This window comes from Bolinopsis microptera, chromosome 8, assembly GCF_026151205.1.
Source record: "Bolinopsis microptera isolate Bmic1 chromosome 8, MBARI_Bmic_1.0, whole genome shotgun sequence".
Taxonomy (NCBI): Eukaryota; Metazoa; Ctenophora; class Tentaculata; order Lobata; family Bolinopsidae; genus Bolinopsis; species Bolinopsis microptera.
This window is the reverse complement of record NC_087079.1, coordinates 2,442,912-2,469,210: the sequence shown is the minus strand read 5'-3', so window position 1 is coordinate 2,469,210 and position 26,299 is coordinate 2,442,912. Positions and strand designations below refer to the sequence as shown.

Sequence of the window (26,299 nt, the reverse complement as noted above, 5' to 3'; positions counted from 1 at the left end):
TTAAAAGGCACTCGAGAATGTAAAGTTGTTACTTTTATAAATGCGTGAAATACTACTGCACTCGAGAATGTTACTTTTATAAATGCGTGAAATGCTACCGCATTATACTGTTACTACGATTAAGTATACAATTCTTTTTGGTAAGACTTGCTATTATCACTTATTCGAAGAATATATCCATCTAATAATAATGATGCTCATTTTTCAGAATGAACGTTTATTTTCGCGTTTTTCGGATATTTTGAATGATTAGATCGAGCCACCTTGTGATGCAATGTGTTTGACCTTTTAAATTATATTTATTCTGAAAAAATGGGAGCTCTAGCCATTCAGATGACCGAGATATTTTGTTCAAGAGATATTAAAATTAAATAAGAAGCTGCCACTCAGGTTCCATCAGAAGCATTAATAAGTCTAAAGTGAATTCTGTAATTAATCCCGATAACCTAGGCAACAGTCCAGTGTAAACAAACAAACGATGTATTTATTTAGAAAATGTTGAGGAAGTAGAATTATCAATTCTATTTTGACATTATTTATCGAAATCTGATTCCGATTTTGCAGAATTAATCATACGATTCCATATTTTAATTTAATTCTTAATCTTAGATTGAAGCTTGAAGGAAATTCAGGTCTAAAACATTGTCCTTTTTCAGCTCAAAACGCAAGCGTTAAAATAGTTAAAGTAATTGTTTCTATGGTCAATGACCATAGAAACAATTACTTTAACAATTCACATTTTAGCTCAAAAAATATGATCGATGACCAATGGATTCCATTGGTCATCGATCATATTTTTTGAGCTAAAATGTGAAAGTCTTGAATCTTTATTCTGAACCTCTAAGCGACAAAGCAATTACATGGCACAAATAACTGTAGTATTACCGCAAATCTGAACTTTTAGTTTGAACTTGATTTTAGTGACTTACAAAAATGAAAGATACAATTTTTAGTGCTGATTTTTAGTGCTGATTGCCATCCATGTGCCAGGGATGGCACTGACTCACTTTCAACAAGTGTATTCAGGTTGCCCTGGTCACTGACTCACTTTCAACAAGTGTATTCAGGTTGCCCTGGTCACGTGTATTCAGGTTGCCCTGGTCACGTGTATTCAGGTTGCCCTGGTCACGTGTATTCAGGTTGCCCTGGTCACGTGTATTCAGGTTGCCCTGGTCACGTGTATTCAGGTTGCCCCGGTCACGTGTATTCAGGTTGCCCTGGTCACGTGTATTCAGGTTGCCCTGGTCACGTGTATTCAGGTTGCCCTGGTCACGTGTATTCAGGTTGCCCTGGTCACGTGTATTCAGGTTGCCCCGGTCACGTGTATTCAGGTTGCCCTGGTCACGTGACTACCGACTGACATGCTCTCGAAGCGTACTCGTGATGTGCTCAGATCATTAGAATTGCACTAAGCTAGAGTGACATTGAATATTGTGTCTATATTTATAGCTTCTTGTCTTAGACCAAGCCAAGCTACTATAATATTACACACATAGCTTTATAGGCTATTCTTCGGGCTCAGACTATCTCAGGGTATCTATAAATAGCTCAGGTCCTCTATAGACATGGTATTTTAGTGCCTCTGATCTGTCAGCAGTATTTTGCCCTAGATAAATACATTTTCATTTCTCAACATGATTTTGTTGCTAAAAAACTGCTGCTTATTCTTTTTGTAGTTGCTAAAAACCTACTGCTAATTCTTTTTGTAGTTGCTAAAAACCTGCTGCTAATTCTTTTTGTAGTATTAGATACGAATTCAGATGGATTCATTAATACTTACTGGGGGGCTATATAAAGTATTGTTTGTTTTATGTTACGTAAATAAGTTGATATTTGTTATTGTTTGTTCGGTGCAGGCTCTTGACACAATTAGAAGCTCTCAGCTTTATGAGTATGATGCGGTTAAGTATTTAGTTGCGTAATACTTTTATTTGTGCTGAATGCAAGATTAAGAAGATTCGTGTCTTTTCTGGAATCATTATTCGGTCAACTAATATAAATTTGAATACTATTTTGTGTGTTGCTAGGTGCCAAAACACAATTCCTTATTACTTTTGCTTTTGTTTTAGTTGTAGACCCCCCCCCCCCCCCCCCCCCCCCCCCCCCCCCCCCCCCTGTAGAAGAGCTCTTTGCGGATCCCCGAGAATGTTCTACAATTAATCCTATGTTTGTTAACTATTTTACATTTTGGATTATACCCCACACCCAAAACTCAAAAGACGAAATTCATGATCTATAAGTAAATAATTATTATCATAACGGCAACCTAGCAACTCTCCCTTAACAACGAAATATAATACCACCGCGTTGTTGTAACACAATACTCAGGAGACCTAGCTTCTCTTTACTTGACACCATTTGTGTGTTGGTGGCTCTTTCGGCCGTCTTATCTTTGTTTTTTGTGGGATTACATTGGGGGGGAATGCAACGTCAATTAATGTCAGTATTCCATAAAAACCCCAAACTGACATTGACATTAATTGACATTAATTGACATTAATTGACATTAATTGACATTAATTGACATTAATTGACATTAATTGACATTAATTGACATTAATTGACATTAATTGACATTAATTGACATTAATTGACATTAATTGACATTAATATGGCTTGAAATTTAAGATTATCATTATTCGATAAATATTCAAGATATTCACGTCTATGTAAGTTAGACCGGTTCAAAAAAACAAAATGTCCTTGAATAATTATGAGTATGTTCTTATCTGTTGATCCTTAGGTTCAAAGACCACAAAAAAAAATTTCAGCTCCAACTCTTCCATCTTCGGTCCCCACCGGCCACGCCCATATTTTATTGGTTTCTTATACAGGTAAAATATCTAGAATCGGCTTTTTTAGTATGAAGGAGTAATGTTAGCTGTTTAAGATTCGTTATTCAAATATAAATGTCATGAAGGCATTTCGTTTAATGTGGGTTTTAAGTTCTGATGATGTTGAGAACCACGCCCTTGGATGGCCACGCCCATTTAAGAAAATTAAATTTCGGGAAACCGTATTATTTTAGTTTTATTGTTTAATGATCTGAATTTTTTCACATTTAACATTTCCATATGTGATAGTAGTGAATAAATTGATGATATAAACGTTCTAAAGTGCTAAAAATATGGTAGAACTACATAATCTCTGGTCGAAAAATATCGTGTCAATTAATGTCAGTATTCCAAAATTTTGCAAAACTGACATTGACATTAATTGACATTAATTGACATTAATTGACATTAATTGACATTAATTGACATTAATTGACGTTGCATCACCCCCTTACATTGTTTGATGTGTGTGGTGAGTGGGGTGAGTGTGGTGAGTGGGGTGAGTGTGGTGAGTGTGGTGAGTGGGGTGAGTGTGGTGAGTGTGGTGAGTGTGGTGAGTATGGTGAGTGGGGTGAGTGGGGTGAGTGTGGTGAGTGTGGTGAGTGGGGTGAGTGGGGTGAGTGTGGTGAGTATGGTGAGTGTGGTGAGTGGGGTAAATGTGGTGAGTATGGTGAGCGGGGAGAGTGAGGTGAGTTTGGTAACAGCTGTCTCTATAAGCTATAAGGTCCTTGGAAGGTAAACGATTAAAACTTTCGCTGATAAATTCATTTTAAAAAGCGATTTCACTGAAAACCATATGCTTGATAGTTGGGGACGAAGTGAAGGTCTCCAATCAGTGTGTGAAACAAATTTTTGTCGACGTTTCGGCAACATGCCTTCCTCATGGACGAGACATTACAATAACTTCTTAATATCAATTAATATGATCGATCCACTCAGAAGAGCAACATAACGAAAACCATATGCACTAGAAGTCATATCCGTGGTAAAATAACTTATTTCAATATGATATATTTAATAAGGTTTGTTTCAAGATGGTCTTTCTGAAAGCAATTATCTGGTGTTAAATTTCATTTTGCTCTTGTGACACTGGCAATATATTATTACTTCAGTATATTAATTGATATTTGAGATTTTTTATTTCTAACAAAAACTGACTTTAATAGGTAGAAAGATACAAGTCATGTGACTAAAAGTAGACACTCATCTACCAACTGTCATATCGTGTAATGGTTTCCCTCAGACTGCCTCAATGGTTGGCAATTTTCATCTTATCGTGGTAAGTGTTGTCATGGTAAGTGCTGTCATGGTAAGTATTGTCATTTTAAGTGATGTCATGGTAAGTGTTGTCATGGTAAGTGCTGTCATGGTAAGTGTTGTCATGGTTAGATTGTCATGGTAAGTTTTGTCATGGTAAGTTTTTTTTCGTGTTAAGTTTTGTAATGATAACTAGTAAGTATTGTCAGAGTGCTGCAAATATTGTTGAGGCAGTTTTTTTTTTTTTTTTTTCCCCGTGTCAATAAAACCTTTTAGAATGTCTTTTAATGGATACTCTTATCTAATAGAACTTGAAAAACAATTATTTTCAGGCACTCCCAAGTATCTCAATCAGTGGAAATATGCTGTTGCCCTGATCTAACCCTATCATTAACAGCTGAAGTATCCGACACAACGAAAAGTTTAGAAAATGGTTTTATGTATATAGCTAAAAAGGACTCCACTGTGTCACTTAAGTGAGTAGTAGACATTTTAGGACCTACACTATTTTAACTGATTGATCAAAAGATTCATCCATGCTGCACCCATCTTCGATATTCTATGAAATATCAAATATTTCGAATATTATACTTCTCAGGTGTGATCTTGGTGATAAGGACCACCCAGCAATCAAGTCAGTGGTATACGAGTTTCACAAAACTTATGATCTTAGTACGAGTAAACCAATCTCTCTCGACTCCAAGAACAAAGAGGTACATCAAAGATTTTTGATGTTTTTTGATTTTTCTGATTTTTTCCATTCACACTCTTGTAAAAAGACAATAGTAATAAGAACGAGGTAGGTAGGTTTAAATATGAACTGTCATTCCGTTTGTTACCTTGACAATTACACAACTAGACGCGAGCAAGGGTTGCTTGCGGAGATTTGATGTATATTATAGCCTTTAGTCAGTGTATGCGCGGCGCGAGTGTATTTTAATGTATTACTATTGGGCAATGAGCCCAATTTGTATGTGTAGTATACTGCACTGATGTGTACAATTATAAAACATGAGTATAGTTGACTTTTTGCTTACTATTTCTTAAATTACAGATAAAAATTAAGTTCTACAGCAATTGAATTCAATCACAAGTGTTTCCCTATTTAAAACACAATATTCATAATATTATGAACTATGAGTGAGCTGATTAGAGCTTGTAGTTGAAGTGAATGGAAATCTAGCGTCCGCCACAACGAAACAACGGGCGCAATTCTTATTCTTATCCCATCTTGCAGTTATCTAGACATTGGATTAGGCGCAGTTGCTCATCTCTTTATTGCACTAGATTGAACATTTTTAAAGCCTGTTGATCTAACTTTTTCATGAGAAGCACTGTTATAAGCACCAAATTACAATATCTTGATACCATTTACAGCTCTGTTCGGATGATGATGTTCCTACTTGCGACCTGACCAACGTGCAGTACACAGACAAACCATCAATGCAGAATACTTTGGATACAGCAGATAACCACATTTATCAGTGTTACGCCGAGATAACGATGATAGATGATGCTGTTGTCAAACTGTGGTCTCATACAGTCAAGCTGGACGTTTATTGTACGTTAACTTAAATTCAATTTGTTACCAATATAAATAAGTGATAAATAATGATCACAGTAATAAAGTACTAATGGTAATCTTTCTTAGCTCTTATGAGTGGATTGATCATATAGTTTGACAGTTGGTGACGAAGTGAGAGTCTCCACTTAGTGTTTCAAAACAATTAGTTGTCTATGATAAAGGCGTGTTGCCTGAAACGTCGACAACTAATTGTTTTGAAACACTAAGTGGAGACTCTCACTTCCTCACCAACTATCAACCAATAAAGTACTAAAGTACTTGCTTGCACAATAATCAGGGCTGCCATGAAGATAAGAAATATTTCAGATCCACCTACCAAAGAAAATTTGCCCGTCGTATCAGACCCCAAATCTGTATCTATTGGAAAAGCAATGGAGAAGCTTCTTTGCAAGCTACCAGATTCGAATCCAAAAACCAAGGCCCGGTGGTAAGCAATTTAATTGATCTCCAACGGAGTATTTTCCAATCAATTCTTCTTCATTTTTAGAGAAATCTTAATCGTTTTCAATAAAACTAGGATTTAAAGTGTTGAACTGTAAAACAAAACATGATATTGATAAATTTAGATGATTACATTCAAAACTCTTTTGCACTGTGACAGGTCGTTTGAGAAAAAAGATACTTCAACCTGGGAAGTGATAGACATTCCAAATGACCAAGTTAGGGGCGATAGACTTGTTATAGCTGAAGATGACATAAGTGCGATATCAAAAGATGACATAGATCGAGGAACGCTGCTAATCATGATCTTTAATGAAGATGAGGACCAAGGCAATTATAAGTGCGAGGCCGTATACGATACTGAATTTGACGACGCTGATATGACTTATGAACTTTCCAAATACGAAGTCACATCGAACGGTGATTATTTTCATTATATTAATATAATTAATATACTGCATGAAATGAGACAAAATGCTTGGTTTGATATATTTACGGCCAGGTAGCGCAGTCGGTTAGAACGCCAGCTTTGCAATCGTGAGGTTGCGAGTTCGAATCCCACTGTCTGCCTGGTCGTGGGGTGAGCGTCGTTGACGTTCAGCTAAGGATCCTGAGTGGTCTATGCAGCCCCCCGGTCTACTCAGCCAAATACTCGAGAAATCGGGTATAATGGTTAAAAATTAGGAGCTGCACATCGCAGCAAAGTTTCGGGCGAAGAAAAACACATTACCTTAGCCGTCACTGGCCAAATAAATCCTACGGCTTCTTGTAGTTGGCTGGTTGCACTTGTGTAACAATGTGGCTGTTGGAATACTCCGAAGTAAAATAAGTGTTTTGATTTTTAAAAAGTGGTAGTCTTTAAGTTTAATGATTACTGCATTCTGATCAGTTAATTACTGTACAACTTTATTTTAACGCTGGATTTTTAACTTACGTATAAATCCCAAGGCCAGAACGATGCGGGCGCCCTCCTTTTAAGACCTGTATCAGAGATAACAGAACCAAATTTGGTAGACCAGGATTCGACTGTCAACTTTACGGTGTTCATCAGAGATACTCCTGGCAGGGGTAAATGGGAAGATGTCAGTTACATTTGGCAAATCGAGGAAAATAACCAAGACGGTAAGAGACAAACTTTTGCAGGCTATCTCTAGTGAACTGATAAATATTCATGATTGATTATCATATGCAATTGTGAGTAATATCAATGTTTTTGGATAAAAATCAATTCAATCGTTTTAAAGATTTTTGTGATTTTTAAATATGAATCATAGCTGTACATCGTTATAGTTATATCACTGTTTAATATTTCTAAGTTTTAAAACTAATGTTCGTTCCTTCACAGTGGATCTTAACGTCGACGATTATCCTAATCTTCAGCTTTCCAACCATGGCCGAACCCTGACTGTTACCGATCTAGTTAAGCATCGAGAACACGAGTTCCAGTGCAAGGTTTTAATTCTTGATCTTTAGTATTTGAAATTCAAATTATGGTGTACTTTAAAGATCGATTTAAAGCTCTACACAGGCGGGATTTGGTCTGACTTTGTTGGAGGCAGCATTTGATAATACTGACGAAGAACAACGTATTAAATTCCTCAGCAATCTAAACAATAAATATATCTCAGATCAAAAGAACTACTGATGGAGTGGAGGCAGATATAACTAGCAAACAATTTGGAGTTGGAAAAGTTGAAGTTGTGATTGCTCCCAAGGTATATCTTTTATATTCAACAAACCGTTTGTACATATTTATACGAGAATCCCTATTTAACCTGATGATTTCATGGCTGGATCCAAATTTAGATGAAAAACTACAGAACTGTAACTATAATGAGCGAAAGACGTCATCGACATACTGTAGAAAGTCCAGAATCATTTGCAATAACTTACATCTGTGAAATAACTGTGAATCCTCTTACTGTCAATACCCCCTGTTTTTTATGAATGAAAGAATTAACATCTTAATACTAATTTAAGTTCAAAATCGTTACCCATAGATCAGCGACAATTGTTTTCTTTTCTATTTGTGAAAGATAAAAACTGAAACTTTCAGTTTCTATCCATCCCCTTAACGTCACGGACCTGTGTGAATCTGGGGGATGATTTAAAACAAACACCCAACAAAGCCTACATGATGCCTAGTGAAGCTCTAGCTGGGGACAATGCCAAACAAGTTTGTTTATGGTTATTTTGCGGAGTCAATCTTAGGATAAAATATTTACTATGACGTATCTTAGATTCTGTTCGAAAGCACGGGAAAGTGAAACTTTACCTCCATGATAACTTCAAACTTTTTGTTAACCTGTTTAACTTCATAATCACATTGATCTATCGATTGTTTAAGATCATATTATGTGAAGAATAAATTTAAGGGTATTCTGGTCCTAACTACAAAAATTTCAGATCCTGTTGAAAGCAGACAACTGGAAATTCTACCTTAACGATTACAAAATCCAGTTCATTACGGACACCGAGCAGAATTATGACTATGAAGATAGGGCAGGTATAGATCAAGATAAGTATGAAGATGAACTTCCAGAACCACAGGCGAACCATCAAACAAGGTTAATTTTATAGATATTCTTGCAGTGTCAAAATGTTTTCATGATAATTGTTGAATATCTATTGTAATTCCCAATGGGGAGAATAATAACAGCTTCATTTTTCCGTTCACCATAAACATGATCAGACACCTCAAATTCATTGAAACGGTGATAAAGATATCCAGTATTAGATTTAGCATAACCGTTGGGTAAACCTACTCTTCAATTCTTAAAGAAAGGAAGATCTAGTCTTTGAAGGGCACAGTTAAGACCAAATATTTTTATAGTTTTGACATTATCTTAAAATCTGACCCTGATGTACGCTCTCTTAGTAAGGTATCTCACTGTTATCTTCTAATCAGGTGCATCTATTGGCAATACATGAGGGCGTACGGACTCCAGTATCAGTTATTTGAAGTCATGAAAACGGAGAGATTTAAGAATAAAAATTATGAATCAATCGAATTCCAAAAAATTTGTGACAAAGCAAAAAGAACTAAAGATGATAAAAAGATCAGTTTGACTTTCCCAGCAGACACGCCAATCACATCAGCTCAGTGTCTTAAGGCGGATTTGCTTGATATGAATAATAACACCTTGTTTTCGAAAAGACTTCGTGTATCAGCTGCCGATTCATGTGAGTATTTTTTTTACAAATATGCTACTGAGCATTTATATGAAAGATTTGCTCTGGTTGCATGAAATTTAACGCAAAACCATCTCGAAATTTAACTATCGGAAAAATAACTGTTCTCTCCAGGTGAAACCTCGACATTACTGGAAACTTACGAATTTACGGATATTGCTGAACAGAAAGGTCTTAAAATAAAGATTTCGTCTGAGTCCTGTGGTGGCAATGGTCTTGGTAGTGGTAGCTGCATTCTAGAAGTGGATGCCGGTAAGTACCGTTACATAGTAATTTTCGTGGTGGATAGCCATAATCTACACTTTTAAATTTGTAGGTGCAGCAAGAATATAATGATTTGCTGAATGTCAAAATTAAATGTTTGCTGTTTGAACGAAGCCAGCATTTCGGTGTTCTTTACGTGATGTGATTATGCTGTGCTGTTATAGTGTTATTGTTCTGAGATCAATCAACTTAATAACACCAGAATGTGTGTGTGTCTGTGTGTCTGTGTGTGTGTAATTTCCGAACGGTTATACAAAAAAAACGGTAATAGTTACGGGACTGGTTTTTTCGGTATAGTGCTGACAAAACTCTGACGAAGCCCATAAGCAAATTTTATAAAAATCGGCCGTTGGTAAGTGGTTTAATTGATGATTTTGTTCCAGAAATGTGACATAAATGGATGGGAGAGAGAACGAGGAGGATAACATGTACCGTAATTAGTTTAGCCCCACGTAATAATATAAGCTTAGAGCTCACTCTTGGGGCCGCTTTGTTTCAACTGTAGGGAGATTTCATACTTTCATAAGACAGCGTTATGCGTGATTATATCAAATATATAATGCGGTTGTATACTTTTACATTGCAACTGTGACAGTAAAGTGCGCATGATACAATATAGTGAGTGATACTAATATTTATATATATTGCGCCACTGTTATTTGTTTTGAAACTTCCCGTCAGCCAGTCTGAGCCCTAAGGTGACTCACAATCTGTCCTCAAAATACTCTGGCAACCCTTTGGGAAAATTATCGGTTACCAGTGTCCACGACTTTTCGGGGAAAGAATTCCAGGAAAATATTATAATTATAAACACATCTGGGATATGGGTCACCGGAATTATGTCGAATATGTATATTATGTCTCGCAAGGTAATCAATTCTGATAATCCCGCTATTTTTCCACGCTTAATAAATAACCCCGGCACAGTTTCTTTAATCCTGCCTCGCTTTAGCTCGACTAAATTTGGTTCGTAATTTTAATATTCGCATGATAATCTCATCCGCGCACTGTCACGTGTTTTGATTTGGTTAGTAATTTTGATATTCGCATGATAATCTCATCCGCGCACTGTCACGTGTTTTGATGACGCGAGTCACGTGACAAACTACTACGACGCGCATCCAATCTGTGTTACTGCATGTTCTCATTCATACGTAGCTACATTAATCCTTTCATGACGATCTTTTTTGTTCTTGATTACCTAACATTTTACAATTACCCCACAAGATTGATTGTGGCCGGTGAACAAATGATTTATCGCTATCATTTCCAACCTGTTATTTTAACACAATAACTGTATTGATTTTATGAGAGGGCTAGCCAATCACTGGTGCTTGTACTGATTCTCGCTGTACTTTGGGTTTTAGTTGGGTCTACTGTTACAAACGATTACTTTGGATTACTTTTGATTCATTTTTGACAAGATGATAGGTCTTAATAAACTTCAAGATCAACAGGATCTCTATTTTTATGTAATCTTCTGAATAAGGTCAAATTATTCTTTATTGATGACATTTCTGTTTAACTAGCTGTACGAAATGCTACCATAGTGACCATAGAGGACATTCTATATGTTTGAATATCTAAATAATCATTTAAATGTATATAGAAATTGCCTCTTTTCCCAAAGATTGCACTAACCGGCGTGTTTTGGTTCATTTGAAATAGATTTTACAAAAATTTTATATAAATGATTCGTACTCCAGCTGGTAGTGTTGAATTTCTAGCCTTCATAAATCAACAAGAATTGCACCCATTAGGCCATTAGAAGGCGGACGTTAAATTTCCATCAACTGCCTTTTTAAGTCCTATAATTACTATTCTCTATCACAAGTATACTTAGCACTTCTGACCATCTTATACGTTTTTTTTAATCTGGACTGGACAGTTACCGAAAGAATGAAAAATATCAATGATTCTATTTTCAGGTGACCTTAAACTCGGACCTGGGTTTTGGTGTCTATTCCTGGTCTTGCTGCACTTTCTGCTTTAGGATTATATCTGGAACTAAGCATAACACACATAACGCCGGCACGCACAGGGATTATATTTCTATTTTTCCCGCGACGCGCTGGAAAAGTTGATAATAATTTAGAGTGCGAAGCACGAGGGATTGTTATGAAAACAACGCCGACGTGCTTTAGCACAAGGGGTTATTTTAATATAACCTTGAGCGTGCCAGCGTTTTGCGTTATAAACACCTCTGGGATGTCGCTAAGTGCTAGGGCTGATTCGTTTTAATATTTAACTTTGACTCTATCTATATGAGATTAGTATGAAAAATATGAAATGGAATTGGGACGTAAATTATACTACTACTACTAGATAAATAAAACTAAGGTACTATGACAGTTGAAATTGGCGTTCTATTTATACATAGTTCCTCAGTTCGAACATTGAATGAATATCAATAAGGGGCGTCTAGTTAAGCCTGACAAGCGAAAAACAGTGGAGTCGATATCGTGTCATGAATTTCATCAAAATAGACGACTATAATATCAAACAGTGCAATTGCTACGACAAAATTTACTGGACAAATGTAATCATCAAGACAAGTTCTGGGACTGGTCAAAGTAATGTAAGAGTCGAAGTAATTTAAGCAGTATGCCGGAGCTTTGCCACCGCCTGCAATTCAACTGATACGTAGATCAAGTATATTTATAGTTCTTATAAGTCATAGAACACGTGCCGGGGTTATTTATTAAGCGGGAAAACTAACAGCGGGAGCCGGGATTATCAGAATTGATTATTCCATTCCGGCTGATTATTCTATCTCAAAGGAGTTTATAATATGTTAACTATGAAAACTGAAGATATACGTAGCTACAGTTATCCTTTCATGACGATATTTTTTATCTTGATTAGCTAACAGTTTACAATTACCCCACAAGATTGATTGTGGCCGGTGAACAAATGATTTATTGCTATCATTTCCATTTTCCAATCTGTTATTTAATATTTTAACACAATAACTGTATTGATTTTATGAGAGGGCTAGCCAATCACTGGTGCTTGTACTGATTCTCGCTGTACTTTTGGTTTTAGTTAGGTATACTATTACAAACGATTACTTTTGATTTATTTTTGACATGATGATAGGTCTTAATAAACTTCAAGATCAACAGGATCTCTATTTTTATGTAATCTTCTGAATAAGGTCAAATTATTCTTTATTGATGACATTTCTGTTTAACTAGCTGTACGAAATGCTACCATAGTGACCATAGAGGACATTCTATATGTTTGAATATCTAAATAATCATTTAAATGTATATAGAAATTGCCTCTTTTCCCAAAGATTGCACTAACCGGCGTGTTTTGGTTCATTTGAAATAGATTTTACAAAAATTGTATATAAATGATATTTACTCCAGGTGGTAGTGTTGAGTTTCATGAATATGTGACTAGCCTTCATAAAATTTATTTAAATTTATAAAATCAGAAAATATCACTCTTATGTTCCCAGAACCGATCCCTGACCCTGAACCTGTTGACAGTAAGTTTTGATAGTTCTCGTAACCAACTTCAGGGTTTTCTGCTTGATCTTTCTGCTTGATCTTTCTGCTTGATCTTTCGAAATTTGATTTTTTTTTCAACTTTTCATTTTAATAAATTATCTTGTTGTTCTGATTACGATCTTATTACTTGATTTTGATCCCTCATTTAATTAATAAAATTCAGTTTGCAATCACAAATCACCATCAAAAGTGTCCATAAAACTCTGTTCACTTTTCAGAGTAAATGGTATTCAACCAGGAATAACGCTTTCAGCACCATTGGTCCTGTTGTTATGCTTCTTTCATTCTTAACAGTCAGTGATTTTGCTACAGTAAGATTTTCATGTTATATAAAACGGTCAGGTATCTAGAGAATGCAGGTCTCGATGACTTAAACCCTAACTTGAATACTACCGGCCCTAGAGCCACCCCAATACTGTTGCTCAAATTAGGAGCCTGCATCGTTCAGATTAGAAGGCTTTTGCCTCACAAGGAACAGAGGAACTGCAATAATACGTATAGACAGGTCGTTGTCTATACGTATAGAACAATTCAAGTTTATTGAGGTCTTTGTGGCACATGTTTTTATGCTCGATAAATTAATCATCGCTCTTTATCATTTTTACTCACAAAGCCTATATGAGGTTGTTCTATAACATGAGTCTGTAATGTAGTTTTTACGTTTAAACAGATTTGCTCTTTTAGTTGAAGGGATTTTAGGGACTGATCAAAATTAAAAGAAACTTCATCCTAGCTGTCTTTGGTATTCATTTTGGTGTCAAATTCCAAATTCAGACCATTTAGATTCATATTTTATTCACAATTAGAAAAAAATAGCACCAACATACAGACCCCTGCGAAATTGTAACAGCTTAAAACGTTTAATTTGTTACTACAAACTCATTTTTATTTATAGTTTAAGACCCCTCCCGCTGTATAAGAATTTCTGAGTTTTTACCAAGTACTTCTATTGTCTAATGAAGCTAATCGTATTTGAATGCCTTCTTATAAGATTATTAAAGTTAACTTTGCTCATCTACCACCTTTCACAAGCTTCTGAATTTGCGAATATCCTGTAAAGTTAAGTCTATATCGCCTCCCCCATCTCTCAAAACAACTTTTATTTTGTTGCCACAGTCAACAGTGTATGTATTAATTTCTGCTGATTCAGTAAGCAAAGCTTTTTTCAAAAATGCACTGTAGCTAGACCACCGCTGCTGAATGGTAGCGACTGGTATATCACATTTGTATACTTGCCAGAAAAGTGCAGCAAACCGAACATCCTCAACGTTGCTACTGTCACCCCTGACTCTGCAGAGATAGAAGCCGGAGAAAAGTACACCATCACTTGTATCTCTGATTATGTGCCGAGTGAAGCGGAACTATTGTGTGCGGTGGATGGGGAGTTGTCTCCAGCTTCAACGTGTGTTCTTGGTTCTTGCTCCAAACCAGAAATGACTGATAATGTTGAAAGTGTAAGCCCGGAGAAGGTCAACGCTGGAGAGAAATTCATTGTTTTGTGCAAATCTGGGTATATTCCTGAAAGTGCTGAACTGATCTGTAAAACTGACGGAACCTCTTCTAGTTTGGACTATTCCCCAAAATGTGTTATTGGTTCTTGCTCTAAACCAGAACTGACTGATAATGTTGATAGTGTAAGCCCGGAAGAGGTCAATGCTGGAGAGAAATTCGCTGTTTTGTGCAAATCTGGGTATATTCCTGAAAATGCTGAACTAATCTGTGAAACTGACGGAACCTCTGCTAGTTTGGATTATAGCCCAAAATGTGTTATTGGAACTTGCTCTAAACCAGAACTGACTGATAATGTTGATAGTGTAAGCCCGGAAGAGGTCAACGCTGGAGAGAAATTCACTGTTTTGTGCAAATCTGGGTATATTCCTGAACATGCTGAACTGATCTGTCAAACTGACGACGGAACCTTTTCTAGTTTAGACTATTCCCCAAAATGCAACGAACAAGGTGAAAGCTATTCGGAGTAAACGTTCATCTTGCTGCCAGTATTTGTTATCTTCCCACTTTGTACGCTTAAGTTATAAAAATCGGCCGAATTAGTGCCGGTAAAATGAGGGTCACTATTATAATGGTACGCGCACAAGGTATTTATAATAAAGTTATTAATAAATTGCTGTGTCCCCCGCTGGTAGATCTTATCGTGTCTCCTCGTTAACGCTGCAGATTGAGCTGAACTAAAAGATGCCAGCTTTGCTGTAAATTCCAGCTTCGTTTTAGATTCCAGCTTTTGCTTGTTATTCTGCACTCGTAAAGTCAAGTTATTGTTCCTAAGGCTGGAGATGGCAGCTGCTACTTTTTATATTTTTAAGTCTCGCAAGTCGCAGGTTCGCTAGTTCATGTTTCTGTACCATCTACAATTCTATACCATTCTACATTAAGTTATTAGAAATATAGAATGCAATTTATGTTGCATGCAATTTATTTTGATTAAATTCAGTACAGGTCGGAATGCAAATTCTAACTGTATAAAATGTTTAATTTACATGTTATTGCCAAGCTAACTTAGTATTAAAGAGCTCAAGAATTTTTTGTGAGGAGCTCTTTACTTCGCTATTTCAGCATTGTTGCTGTTGAATGATATAACATCTGAAGATATTAAACTCATTTTCTAACCAGAAAAGTGCAGCAAGCCTACAGACTCCAACGTTGCTACTGTCACCCCTGACACTGCTGATATAGAAGCCGGAGAAAAGTACACCATCACTTGCATGTCTGATTATGTGCCAGGTGAAACAGAACTATTGTGTGGGAAAGATGGGAAGTTGTCTCCTGCATCACCAAACTGTGTTATTGGAACTTGCTCTAAACCAGAACTGACTGATAATGTTGAAAGTGTAAGCCCGGAGGAGGTCAACGCTGGAGAGAAATTCACTGTTTTGTGCAGATCTGGATATATTCCTGAAAATGCTGGACTGATCTGTAAGACTGATGGGACTGTGTCCAGTTTGGATCATTCCCCAAAGTGTGTTACTGGTACCTGTTCTAAACCACAACTCACGGACACTGATAATGTTGAAAGCATAAGTCCAGAAGAGGTTAACGCGGGTCAAAACTTCACTGTCAAATGCAAAACTGATTATGTTCCGGAACATTCTCAGCTGACTTGCGAGACTGATGGGACCGTTTCCAGTTTGAAGAATCTTCCGAAGTGTATTGAAAAAGGTGACACAAGCCCTAGCACAAGTGAGTTTCATAGAAAAGTACGCCTTTTCAAAGTCAGCTTTACCATTTTTAAATGAAGCCTCTCAAAGCTAAATTTGCTATAGTACTAAAGAGATCTAGGGCGTATTGAAAGAGATATCAATGTTGCTATCTTTTATTTGTAACCCTTGATAATCAATATAAGATTCTTCCGTTACTTCCAGTTCCATCAATTCGACTTTCTTTGCAGAGCTCGGAATTTTTGATAACCATCTTTATACGTGTGCGATAACCATCTTTATACGAGTGCACTCCATTTTTATCTGAAACCACCAAACTTATAACTGTGGTTGTAAGGATGATAAACTCCAGGGCTTCAATTTAATGAGCAAGTCAGACAGCCATGAACACACTGAGTAACGACATAAAGATGCCAAGACGACTGTCTTATTGATAGATTCGCTGTCTTACCTGTGCAATGTGCATTTAAACTAGTATTCTTTTTTGTGACAAAATCCGTTTTCTTTAACAGTTAAAGGGATTAGTTAATTTGTTTGTACCGAAGCACTATTAAAGGATATAATTATATTATATACTTCTTTGTGACAAGAAACAAGCCTTTCCTGATTAATTAGTCTTATCTGTGGTGAAGCACTAAGACATTTATTCTTTAAGTCGAACAAAAATAAACAGCACACACACACACACACACTTAATCATACATAATATACATACATATATGTGACCTTCGTTCGACCTTCGGACGTTCCACGCCAGTAATTTGTTTCCCATCTGTTTACGCCACTGTGCTAGAGTAGTGACCTGGTGGAAAGGTTGCGGATGAATTTAGTCAGATTTTAGGTTACTGTTTAGTTTTGAGGATTAAAGTCAACAACCTGGGCAAGGCGAAATATTTCTATTTAATTTCATCTCAGCATTCACTCACTCTCGACTGCTAAACTGTGCATCAACTTTTAAAGCAAATTTTCTTGCAATGTGTATTAAATAAACCAAATAATTTGAAATTTGCTATGAAAGTTTTTAAGGTGATTTGATTTATTTAGGGAGGCGGAGTATATCTTTAAAACTCTTGACATCGATTTATAAATTTTATCTGCGTTAGTGGAAACTGATTGGTTAATTTCGCTGTCACGTGCCTAAAGATATGCTGCACCTGCCCACGATAAGTCAAATCCATTCACTGATTAAGCAATAACACCCTCTTTATTATTTCAGATGAGGAAGGTTTTCCAGGTTGGGCAATCGCAGTTATCGTGATCATTGTGATCCTTGTGATAGTATCAGTGGCTGGTGTTGTAGTATTCAAGAAAAAGTTGTTATGTTTAAACTCAAACAAGGTTTGTTCCAAGGTACTTATGAGATAAAGTTAGTTGAGTATCGTTGTCAAGTGCTATTGTCAAGTGCTATAGTCACGTGTTCTCTAAATACCATGCTGTTCGCTTAATGGCTAGCATCCTTTCGACTAATTGGCTGGTGTGCACTATAATTACTATAAAAGAAAGCCAGTAATCAGAGCCTGAACCGATCACAGTGAGCCTAGATTGTTCATCAATACGATTTGTTTCCTCACTCGAAGTTAGTTTCGGCGAACGTTCTAGGTATCCAGTAATTTCCAGGACCGGTTATAAATGTGGTATTTTTCTTTAGAAAACAGGCCAACAGGACTATCAAGAATCAAAAGAAAGTGGAATCGTCAGTATGAACTCAGTCAAAGTCAATGAAGAGGCCAAATGCGAGGCTGCATATGAGAATGTCGATATTTGACCTTAATAAAGAACAGGTGCCTAAATTTAAATCAATGGTTCTAATAAGCATACCTATGTTAATTGATTTTATGTGTGATTCGGTGACTACTTGCTAAATAAAGAGATGAAATACACTGATTTGGGAATTATTGAAAATTTCTCAATCGTTGTTAATTAAAGCCGACAAAATAATTTATGTGCTGTAAAACTCAATACTTTCTTTTTTCGATAATTTAAAACAGAATTATCCCAAATAAATATAAATACAAATTTAAATACATGATGAAACCCCGAATCATCCACAAAAATAAAAGGAATTTAGATATCAGCCAAGTGTGAAGTGATTGTGAATCAGAACTGCATTATTATTATATTTGTCATTTCGTTAGGGCAACGTTGCTGCTACTTTTGTGCCAACAAACAATTTGAACAACAACTACACGACTACTGCAGAACCTAACCAGCAATCTTTTGTAAAACAGATGAAAGATATGCTGCTGGGTTAAAACCAGGTTTACCACTAATAATATTCTGCACATTGAAACTTTAAAGCACATTATAATGGGTAAATGCTAAATAGTCTATGTAATAAGCGCCATGAGTTGGCACCGAATATTTGTCTCTGATTTTGATAAATTTGGTACCAAAAGTTGCCTTTAAGTGTGAATAATGCAAGTTCGCCGTGTAGCACGATAACGTGGAGCTGTATGACTATGTGGGCCTCCTGTGCATTGCAAGAGTGTAAAAAGGACGAAAAATAGGTAATTTCTTCCTTAAAATTCCTATAACTCCGCATATTTTGAAATAATCTTTACAGGATCGTAATAAGCTTAGTCAGACGCACTTTTTAGTTTTTGGTACCAAAATTATAATATTTGAAGGACCAGATTTTTCAAAAAAATTGCACACAAGACAGACCCTTAATTGTGTTCAGGTTTTATAAATTTGAAAATAATGTTCCTTTAAATCTTATGATATTAGTACTAAAAGTTTCATCTCGATGAGCTGATCACGATGATAACAATTATTTCATAATAACTGAAACTGAAAGTTATAGGCCAAAAACTAAAAATTTAGGCGAAAAAAGCACATATAAGCAACATTTGATAGAGCATCTGAGTATAGTGTGGAGTGAGCTATGTGGTTAAAATGCCCCCCCTGACGAGATATTGGCGAGTATATGACCGTATAAGGAAGTAAGTCTAATTAAAATTTCTCGTTAGGGTTAGGGTTTCAGCATATGCTTTTGTTAAGGATTGGGTTAGGGTTGGGATCATATTAGAGGGTTTCGAATAGTCGTTCAGGACCAGCTAGAGAACGGATTGAAAAAGTCACGTACCAGTCGAGTGTAGAGTGATTAATCATCATCCAATGTCCTTGCTGTACGGCAGTGTTAAACAAGGAACTGAAACCGAGGGGTTCCGTTCAGGCCCTTCACACTTTGTTTCTGTCTAGTTCTAATGTACCGTCACAATAGTGACTTTAATATAAATACTATCTACAATACTTAAGTAATATAGGTACTATTTAACTATTCTATGGTTGTAATGCTGTGAAGGTATCGTATAAACTCATTGAACTCATTGATTATTAAACTTTAATTTCAATTGTGGTATTGTGGGAAAAGACCGTAAGTAATAATTCTATTAGGGAAATAGGGTCGGCTATGATAGCTCTGCATTAAAAGAAGATAAGGGCGACTATAATAGCTCTGTATCAAAAGAAGATGGGAGCGACTTTAATGCAGGGGTTAGTTCGGTGTAGGATGGTTTGAACTGAAAGTGAAACTGCATCGTCTTCAAGTCGCATCTTCAAAATATCAAATACTGAACCGTTCAAACTTTGATATTTTTCTTTTCCTGACATTTAATTAAGTTCGAATTTTCCCCGGTGACTTAAAGACAAAAGCGAGGAATTTAAGGATTTAATCCCTAGCTGTTTTATTTTCCACACTGCTATATTTTGACAGTGACGAAAAATATATTGCCACTTTTTCCTACTAAAACAGCTTCCTGGCCACTTTTTGTATATCAGCCACCGGGGACTTCTTGAAATGTAGTACTTTTAGATTGAAAGTCTGAATTAAACGGTTTGTGTACAAGATATTTTGTAGCATGTTGTTCTGTTGACTGTTACAGTGCATGTTTTAAAATAAATGAGGATTCATTGAATATTACGGATACGTGCATGATCTTTGATAGGTTTACTAGTGCAATGCATGGTCATTCTTTGCAAAACTGATAACTGTTGTAATGAGTTTGCTGCCATTTTTCGTGAGTAATTGTGGTAGTAGCAGATACTAACAAGGGTAATACTAACAATAGTGCTACTCTGTTGGGTAATCAGTAAAAAACCACAACCTGCTATTTGTTCTACAACATTAGTAGCAGTTAAACATGTGTTAGTAACTTTAGTAAACTTTAGTAAATGTGTTAGTAACTTTAGTAATATTACGTCAGACAAACACTCTAGTATAAATAACAATATAATCAATTGTGGCGATTTGAATGTTGTTTGGACTGTTGGAATGTTGTGCGCCCCCATTTACTGCAAACCCCGATTTACCGCGGCTGTTTCCATTCCCCAAACTCCGCGGTAAATCGGGGTTTTACTGAAGCTGAAGCATGATTTCTTTTTCAACTTTCCTAAAGTATTTTTATAAAGCAAGCATTGATTTCTATAAATGTCAACTTCGAATGTAATCCCAAGAAATAGCTATGGTATGAGTAGATTGTGATTATGACCAATTATTTTATTGGTCCATCCCGGCTAATAAAGCATTTTCAGTAACCAGATCCATGAGAAGAAAACATCATGAAGTTCTTGAAGAAAGAAGAACTGATTTGATCAAGACTCCATCCTTATGTTCATCTACAATGTGGTTAATTTATATCTTAGCGTTTTGTAGTAGTAGAAGATCCGGTGAAGACGTATTAATGGCAACTGTTATCTGATAGAACATGTATGAAGACATGAGTTTTTTTTACAGAAAATTGGGTTAATTTGATGAGTTATGCATCTACAGATTTATTTCAATAACATAATACTTGTATTTTTGATTTCAGACAAATTTAAAGATAATCTTTGATTTTAAACTAATTTGGAATCACATTTGGTGGGCATGTTTTAAGTGGATAGGTAGGTCTTTGATCATGATGTTTTGTGACATATCGACCTTTTTTTGGCGACTTCGTCAGTTGCATGCACTTGCAGTGCACAGTGTAGCTACGCTGAGGAACACTTTTTAAATATGCTGCATCTATAATTGGCTATCGCAATTTAACTTTAAATGTTTAATATTTTTAGATAACACACTTGACTGCCGTATTCATGCTTTATTAATAAGATATGAGTTATTTTACCTGGGGACAGTATGCTTTTGTGTTTTTAAACACAAATTAAAGATATGGCGGAATAACAGACTGAGTGCCGCCTCGCCCAGTAACTGTAAGTTAATTTCAAATGTTTTAACCCTTATTTTGGGTGTTTTATAAAGATAAACTTGGTGAAGTGGTCTAAACATGTACAGTCGCTTAACCAATTAAGGGTGTAGGAAGCGTAACGATAAGCCAGTCCACATATTTAAAATATTGATTATTTATAAATGTTCTAATTTGTATTACTTGATTGAATATATCAGTTTGCTTATTTACCTGGCACGCCAGTCCCTGTGCGCGGCGCTCTTTTCAAGCTTCCCGAACGTGAGAGTAGCGAGCAATAGCAAATAAACTAGCAAGCTAGGTAATTTGCTTACATGAATTATGATATGCGTTTTTGAAAAAGTAGTTAGATATCTTTTTTATTTGATCTGCTTTTTGTTGTTGACGAAAGAAAATTGTTTAAATAAAATAAATATGTACCACCAAAGTCACATCTACAAATCCAATCGTAGGTTTATAATTAATCTACCAGGACGCGCGCCGAGTTGGACTCGTCGACGGTCCTGGAACAAATATTTTACGAGTATCACCCGTTAAGCTTGGAGTAGCGCGCTCGCCTTTCCGTGAAACAAGCGCGCTCGGGTCGGCGCGCAAGCACATGGTTAGGTGAAGTACTAAAATGAACTGAGTTATGTGCACTGAAGAACCTATAGCTATTCTATACTAGTGACACTTTCACAGTGCACCATAGTCAATGTAACATAAAGCGCCAAGACTTCTAGTTGCATTGGCACAGACAAAACTTTGACGCCTTACGTTACTAATGTTGGTAGATTTTTCCCCGATCGCGCGATCCAAGACTCAAAAGTCAAAGCACCGAAGGCACAAAAGAGTCAAAGACAGGGGTTAGCGCACAAGGTTTTTTATATGGTACTGGTAGCTTTGCAACCGTCATGTCTGCGTGCGTACGTGCCCACGCGCCAATATCAAATATGTTGCCCTTGTTCGATTCTAGCTATACTAGCCACAGGAGGAGCTGCAGCGCGCGCCGCTTTCTTCTCGAAATGGCACATGGCAAGTGCTACGAAGTAGCGCGCCGGGCCAAACCATTAACAATGCATAGTCAAGCATTTTGCCGATCTAACGAAGTGGTTGCGAGAAGAATTATTTTAAAGATCAGTTTTGGTCATTGGTGAATTTATGCTTTTAACATTTCAGCATGTTTAGGACATATGACAATCATTTATTTACGCATAAATGTTTTGCTGCAAGTTGCATACCTTTTTCGTGCACGCCGGGCGACCGGGCCGCGGCCCCCTCCCCTTTTGGGGCCGTCGATCAAAGAGGGCAAATGTTTAAATTAACCGCTTCTATGTGAGTAAAATTACGTAAAAAATGAAAAACGACAAACACGTTTGTCCCATTTTCAATTTTCTCAAAGTAACATTGATGTGACTTACTGCCTTTTCTCAGGAAAACATTTATATTAACAGGTAATACTCGTAAAATATTTGTTCCAAATATTAGGACCGTCGACGAGTCCAACTCGGCGCGCGTCCTGGTAGGTTATAAACCTACAAAGGGAACGTCAGTGAAGGTTTAATTGACGATGTCAATTCATCTTGCAGCTCGGCGCGGCACAGTAGCGCATCTCGCCGATCTTCTGTGAGAAGCCTCATTGAGTGCGCGGCGCGGCACAGTAACGCATCGCGCTACAAGTAAAGGTGTACGTAAGTGGATACTTCAGTTAGGAATTGGGTTACTGGGCGGCGCTCAGCCTGTCATTCCGCCGAATCTCTATTCATATGTTTATGAACATAATAGCCTGAGGTCCCCAGGTAAGGGATTGGGTTAGGGTTGAGGTCCGGTCAAAGTAGAGGAATAACTTGTCATGTATGACCCGCCGCGCACGAGTGCAGAGTGTGCGGCTCACCTGTATCGTAGAAACTCTACAGGAAGCGACAGTGGGGGTCACCATACCACGTGATACAAGGAATAACTAGGTTTCGAATAGTTACTAGATCACTCAGGGTTAAGTTTGTATCACGTCGCGACCTCCAATGTCGTTTTACTTGTATCACGTTGTGACCCCTACGGTCGTATTCACTTTATCGTCCTAACTTTGCTCTAACCAGAGCCCTCTCGCTTGCAGTAGCGCGCGACCGCCGAAACAAGCGCGTCACGCAGTACGCGTATACACATGGCTATGAGAAGTCCTGACGATACAGGGGTCATACAACGTATGACAACGTTTTACTAAGTGTTTCACTAAGTTTCACTTGTATCGTGACTACAATATAGCCGCGATCTCGTGCGCTGTTGACGGATGTTACTCGTCTAAATTTCTTCGAAGTAGCGCGCGCCGCTTTCTTCTCGAAATATTATGGCACGTGCTACGTGGTAGCGCGCGCGCCGGGCCAGACCGTTAACAATGGTCAATGGTCAAGTGCGCTGCAGGTCTACAACGTATGACAAACACGAATCTGTACATAATTGTAATACTATTGCTCTATCCAGAGCCCTTGTGCTTGCAGTAGCGCGAGCCCGCAGTGGCGCGAAAGCACATGGTTAGGTGAAGTAATACTATGCTATCAATTAGTGCAGTGCCTAGTGGGATACGTACATGGTGAATAATTGACGATTTACTAGATCAGTTCACAGCGTGCCAATAATTATTTAATTCAGAATATCTCTCAAAATAACTTTGCGCAGGCTACACAGGGTACTTTGAAGAAATTTAGACGAGTAACATCTGTCAACAAAATGCACTTGCTCTATCCAGAGCCCTTGTGCTTGAAACAAGCGCTCCCGCAACGGTGCGAAAGCTAGGTGAAAGATGCAGGACCACTGCAGGGGTTGCCGAGCTAGCTGCGAAGGCTTAACATCGTCAGTTATTGGCTTCCGCTTCTACTAAATCGCTCGCCCAAATTTTAAGAACATTCTTGTGAAATAGGCCCTTTCGGTATGAAATTGATCTCATACGGTGTATTTTAGAACGCTGACAGAACATGCTACAGACTCAACTCGCAGAATTCTCACTAGAGGGGCAAAGAAATGTACTTCAATATGGAGAGCACTACAAGTACATGGGTTCAAAGTCAAACCCTTTGGTGATGCCTGAACCCATCAAGAAACTGATGGAGCGTCTCAACAATGAGTATGGGTCTTCACACCAAGAGGAAAGGCACCACTACAGACTAAACTCTTGCCTAGTGAACATGTATGATGATAAGGAGTCAACTCTCCCAGAACACGCAGACAATGAGGGGGATATTGACCCAAAGTCATCTATCTTCACCATATCTCTAGGGATCCCACGTCACCTTCAGTTTAGGAACCTACAGTCTGACGAAACAATGACTGTCAAATGTAATAGCAGAAGCATGTACCAGATGACTAGGCATAGTCAAGACTTCTTCAAACACACCATCAAAAAAGAAGATGATGATTCTGTCCCTGACGGCATTCGCTTCAGTCTAACATTCAGGGCCATCCACTGGTCAAACTTCAACTCAACTATTCTCATAGGGGATTCTAACTTTGGGCCGATAACATTCGGAAGCGGCAAAGGTAAACTTGGTGAATCGACCCCTGGCCTCAGATCTTGGGCTCCTACAATAGACTCAATAGACCCACTATCATGCACATCATACCGTAATGTTGTGCTAATGGTGGGCACTAATGACCTTAAGAACAAAGTTACCGACCAAAAGGTCAAAGAACTTTATAAGCAATATAAAACAAAACTTAGTCTGATAAGGAAGTACAACCCTAAATGTAAAATATTCATATGTCCAGTACTTCCCACAAAATCACACGACAAGAACCGTAGAATTTTTATGTTTAATAGATTTATTGCTGAAGATTTATGCCAGTGTGACCTTAAAGTTATCCTAGTTGAAGGTTTTATCAAGTTCCTAGACAAGCGAACAAATCTTTTAGATTATGATCTTGCAAAGACTGATGTTGGAGATGAACTCCATCTCAATAGAAAAGGCACCAGCATCCTTGTTGTTCTATTAAAACGCTGCATCTTTCAATTTAAATCTAGTAAAACCAAATTATCAAGCAGTAGGTTATATTCTAACGCACTCAGAGGTGGCCCACTAAACCCTGTATGAATAAATGACTCCATCAATCAAACGAGAAATATGCGACTGCTGCAACAAAAACATCCTTATTGGTCAAGGATACTTGGAATGTCAAAATTGTCCCAAAATAATACACAAATTATGCTTCAAAAAATCAAAATTTAGCCAAGGAGGCTCTGGACACTTATGTACCAACTGCTTCAGTATTAGTGTCATGATCTACAACCCCTTTAAGGAACTCATAGGACTTGACAAAGAGTCTGATGATAAGTTCTACTCAGAAGACTTTCTAGAGTCTTTTGATTGCATTAACCAAGCATCTACAATTTTGGAAAACTGTAAGAGTTACAAACTTAAATCAGTCCATGAAAAGGTCCCTAATAACTCTGATTTTAGCACAATGTTCTACAATATAGATGGAAATCTATCCAACTTTGACTCCTTTTCTGCAGAAATGAGCATGCAAAAACTTACCTACTCAGCTATTGCTCTTGCTGAAACAAATGTTAATCAAAACAAAGGTGATCTGTACAAATTAAGCAACTACTCGCATTTCTATAATGACAAAATTCCAAATAAAACAAAAGGAACAGGTGTCTGTTTATATATCCACTGTTCCTTCAATGCAACCATAAACGACAAGCTTATCAGTACAACTAAAAACCTTGAATCACTCTTTGTTACTGTCAATAAAGGGAGTGAAAAAGTTAATGTTGGTGTGGTTTATAGATCACCCAATGGGGACTCGAAAGAGTTTCTCAATGAGTTGACACACCTGAAGTCACTCTTCCCCAAAGACATAAAATCTATAATTTTGG

The 26,299-nt window shown here is 37.2% G+C and overlaps 1 protein-coding gene across 17 annotated transcripts in view; it reads left to right on the top strand.

Annotated features, from left to right (window-relative positions):
* The window catches only part of LOC134819287 (uncharacterized), a 52,567-nt gene extending 30,750 nt beyond the window's left edge, over nt 1–21,817 (top strand). The window contains exons 1-18 of one of the 17 annotated variants that reach the window (XM_063829136.1): nt 3,804–3,819; nt 4,001–4,113; nt 4,424–4,567; nt 4,690–4,804; nt 5,469–5,652; nt 5,983–6,103; nt 6,278–6,537; nt 7,066–7,239; nt 7,463–7,569; nt 7,746–7,832; nt 8,174–8,293; nt 8,524–8,684; nt 9,026–9,300; nt 9,424–9,561; nt 15,720–16,286; nt 17,481–17,602; nt 17,913–18,045; nt 20,798–21,817. In XM_063829136.1, coding sequence (XP_063685206.1) covers nt 4,064–4,113; nt 4,424–4,567; nt 4,690–4,804; nt 5,469–5,652; nt 5,983–6,103; nt 6,278–6,537; nt 7,066–7,239; nt 7,463–7,569; nt 7,746–7,832; nt 8,174–8,293; nt 8,524–8,684; nt 9,026–9,300; nt 9,424–9,561; nt 15,720–16,286; nt 17,481–17,602; nt 17,913–18,029 — 2,742 coding nt within the window. In that variant the 5' untranslated portion in view covers nt 3,804–3,819; nt 4,001–4,063 and the 3' untranslated portion in view covers nt 18,030–18,045; nt 20,798–21,817. Of the gene's footprint in view, nt 1–3,803; nt 3,820–3,998; nt 4,114–4,423; nt 4,568–4,689; nt 4,805–5,468; nt 5,653–5,982; nt 6,104–6,277; nt 6,538–7,065; nt 7,240–7,462; nt 7,570–7,745; nt 7,833–8,173; nt 8,294–8,523; nt 8,685–9,025; nt 9,301–9,423; nt 9,562–13,039; nt 13,070–15,719; nt 16,287–17,480; nt 17,615–17,912; nt 18,046–19,660; nt 19,760–20,797 lie in introns of those variants that run through there. The other 16 variants (XM_063829138.1, XM_063829139.1, XM_063829134.1 and 13 more) reach the window with 16 other exon arrangements.
* The last annotated feature ends 4,482 nt before the right edge of the window (nt 21,818–26,299 follow it).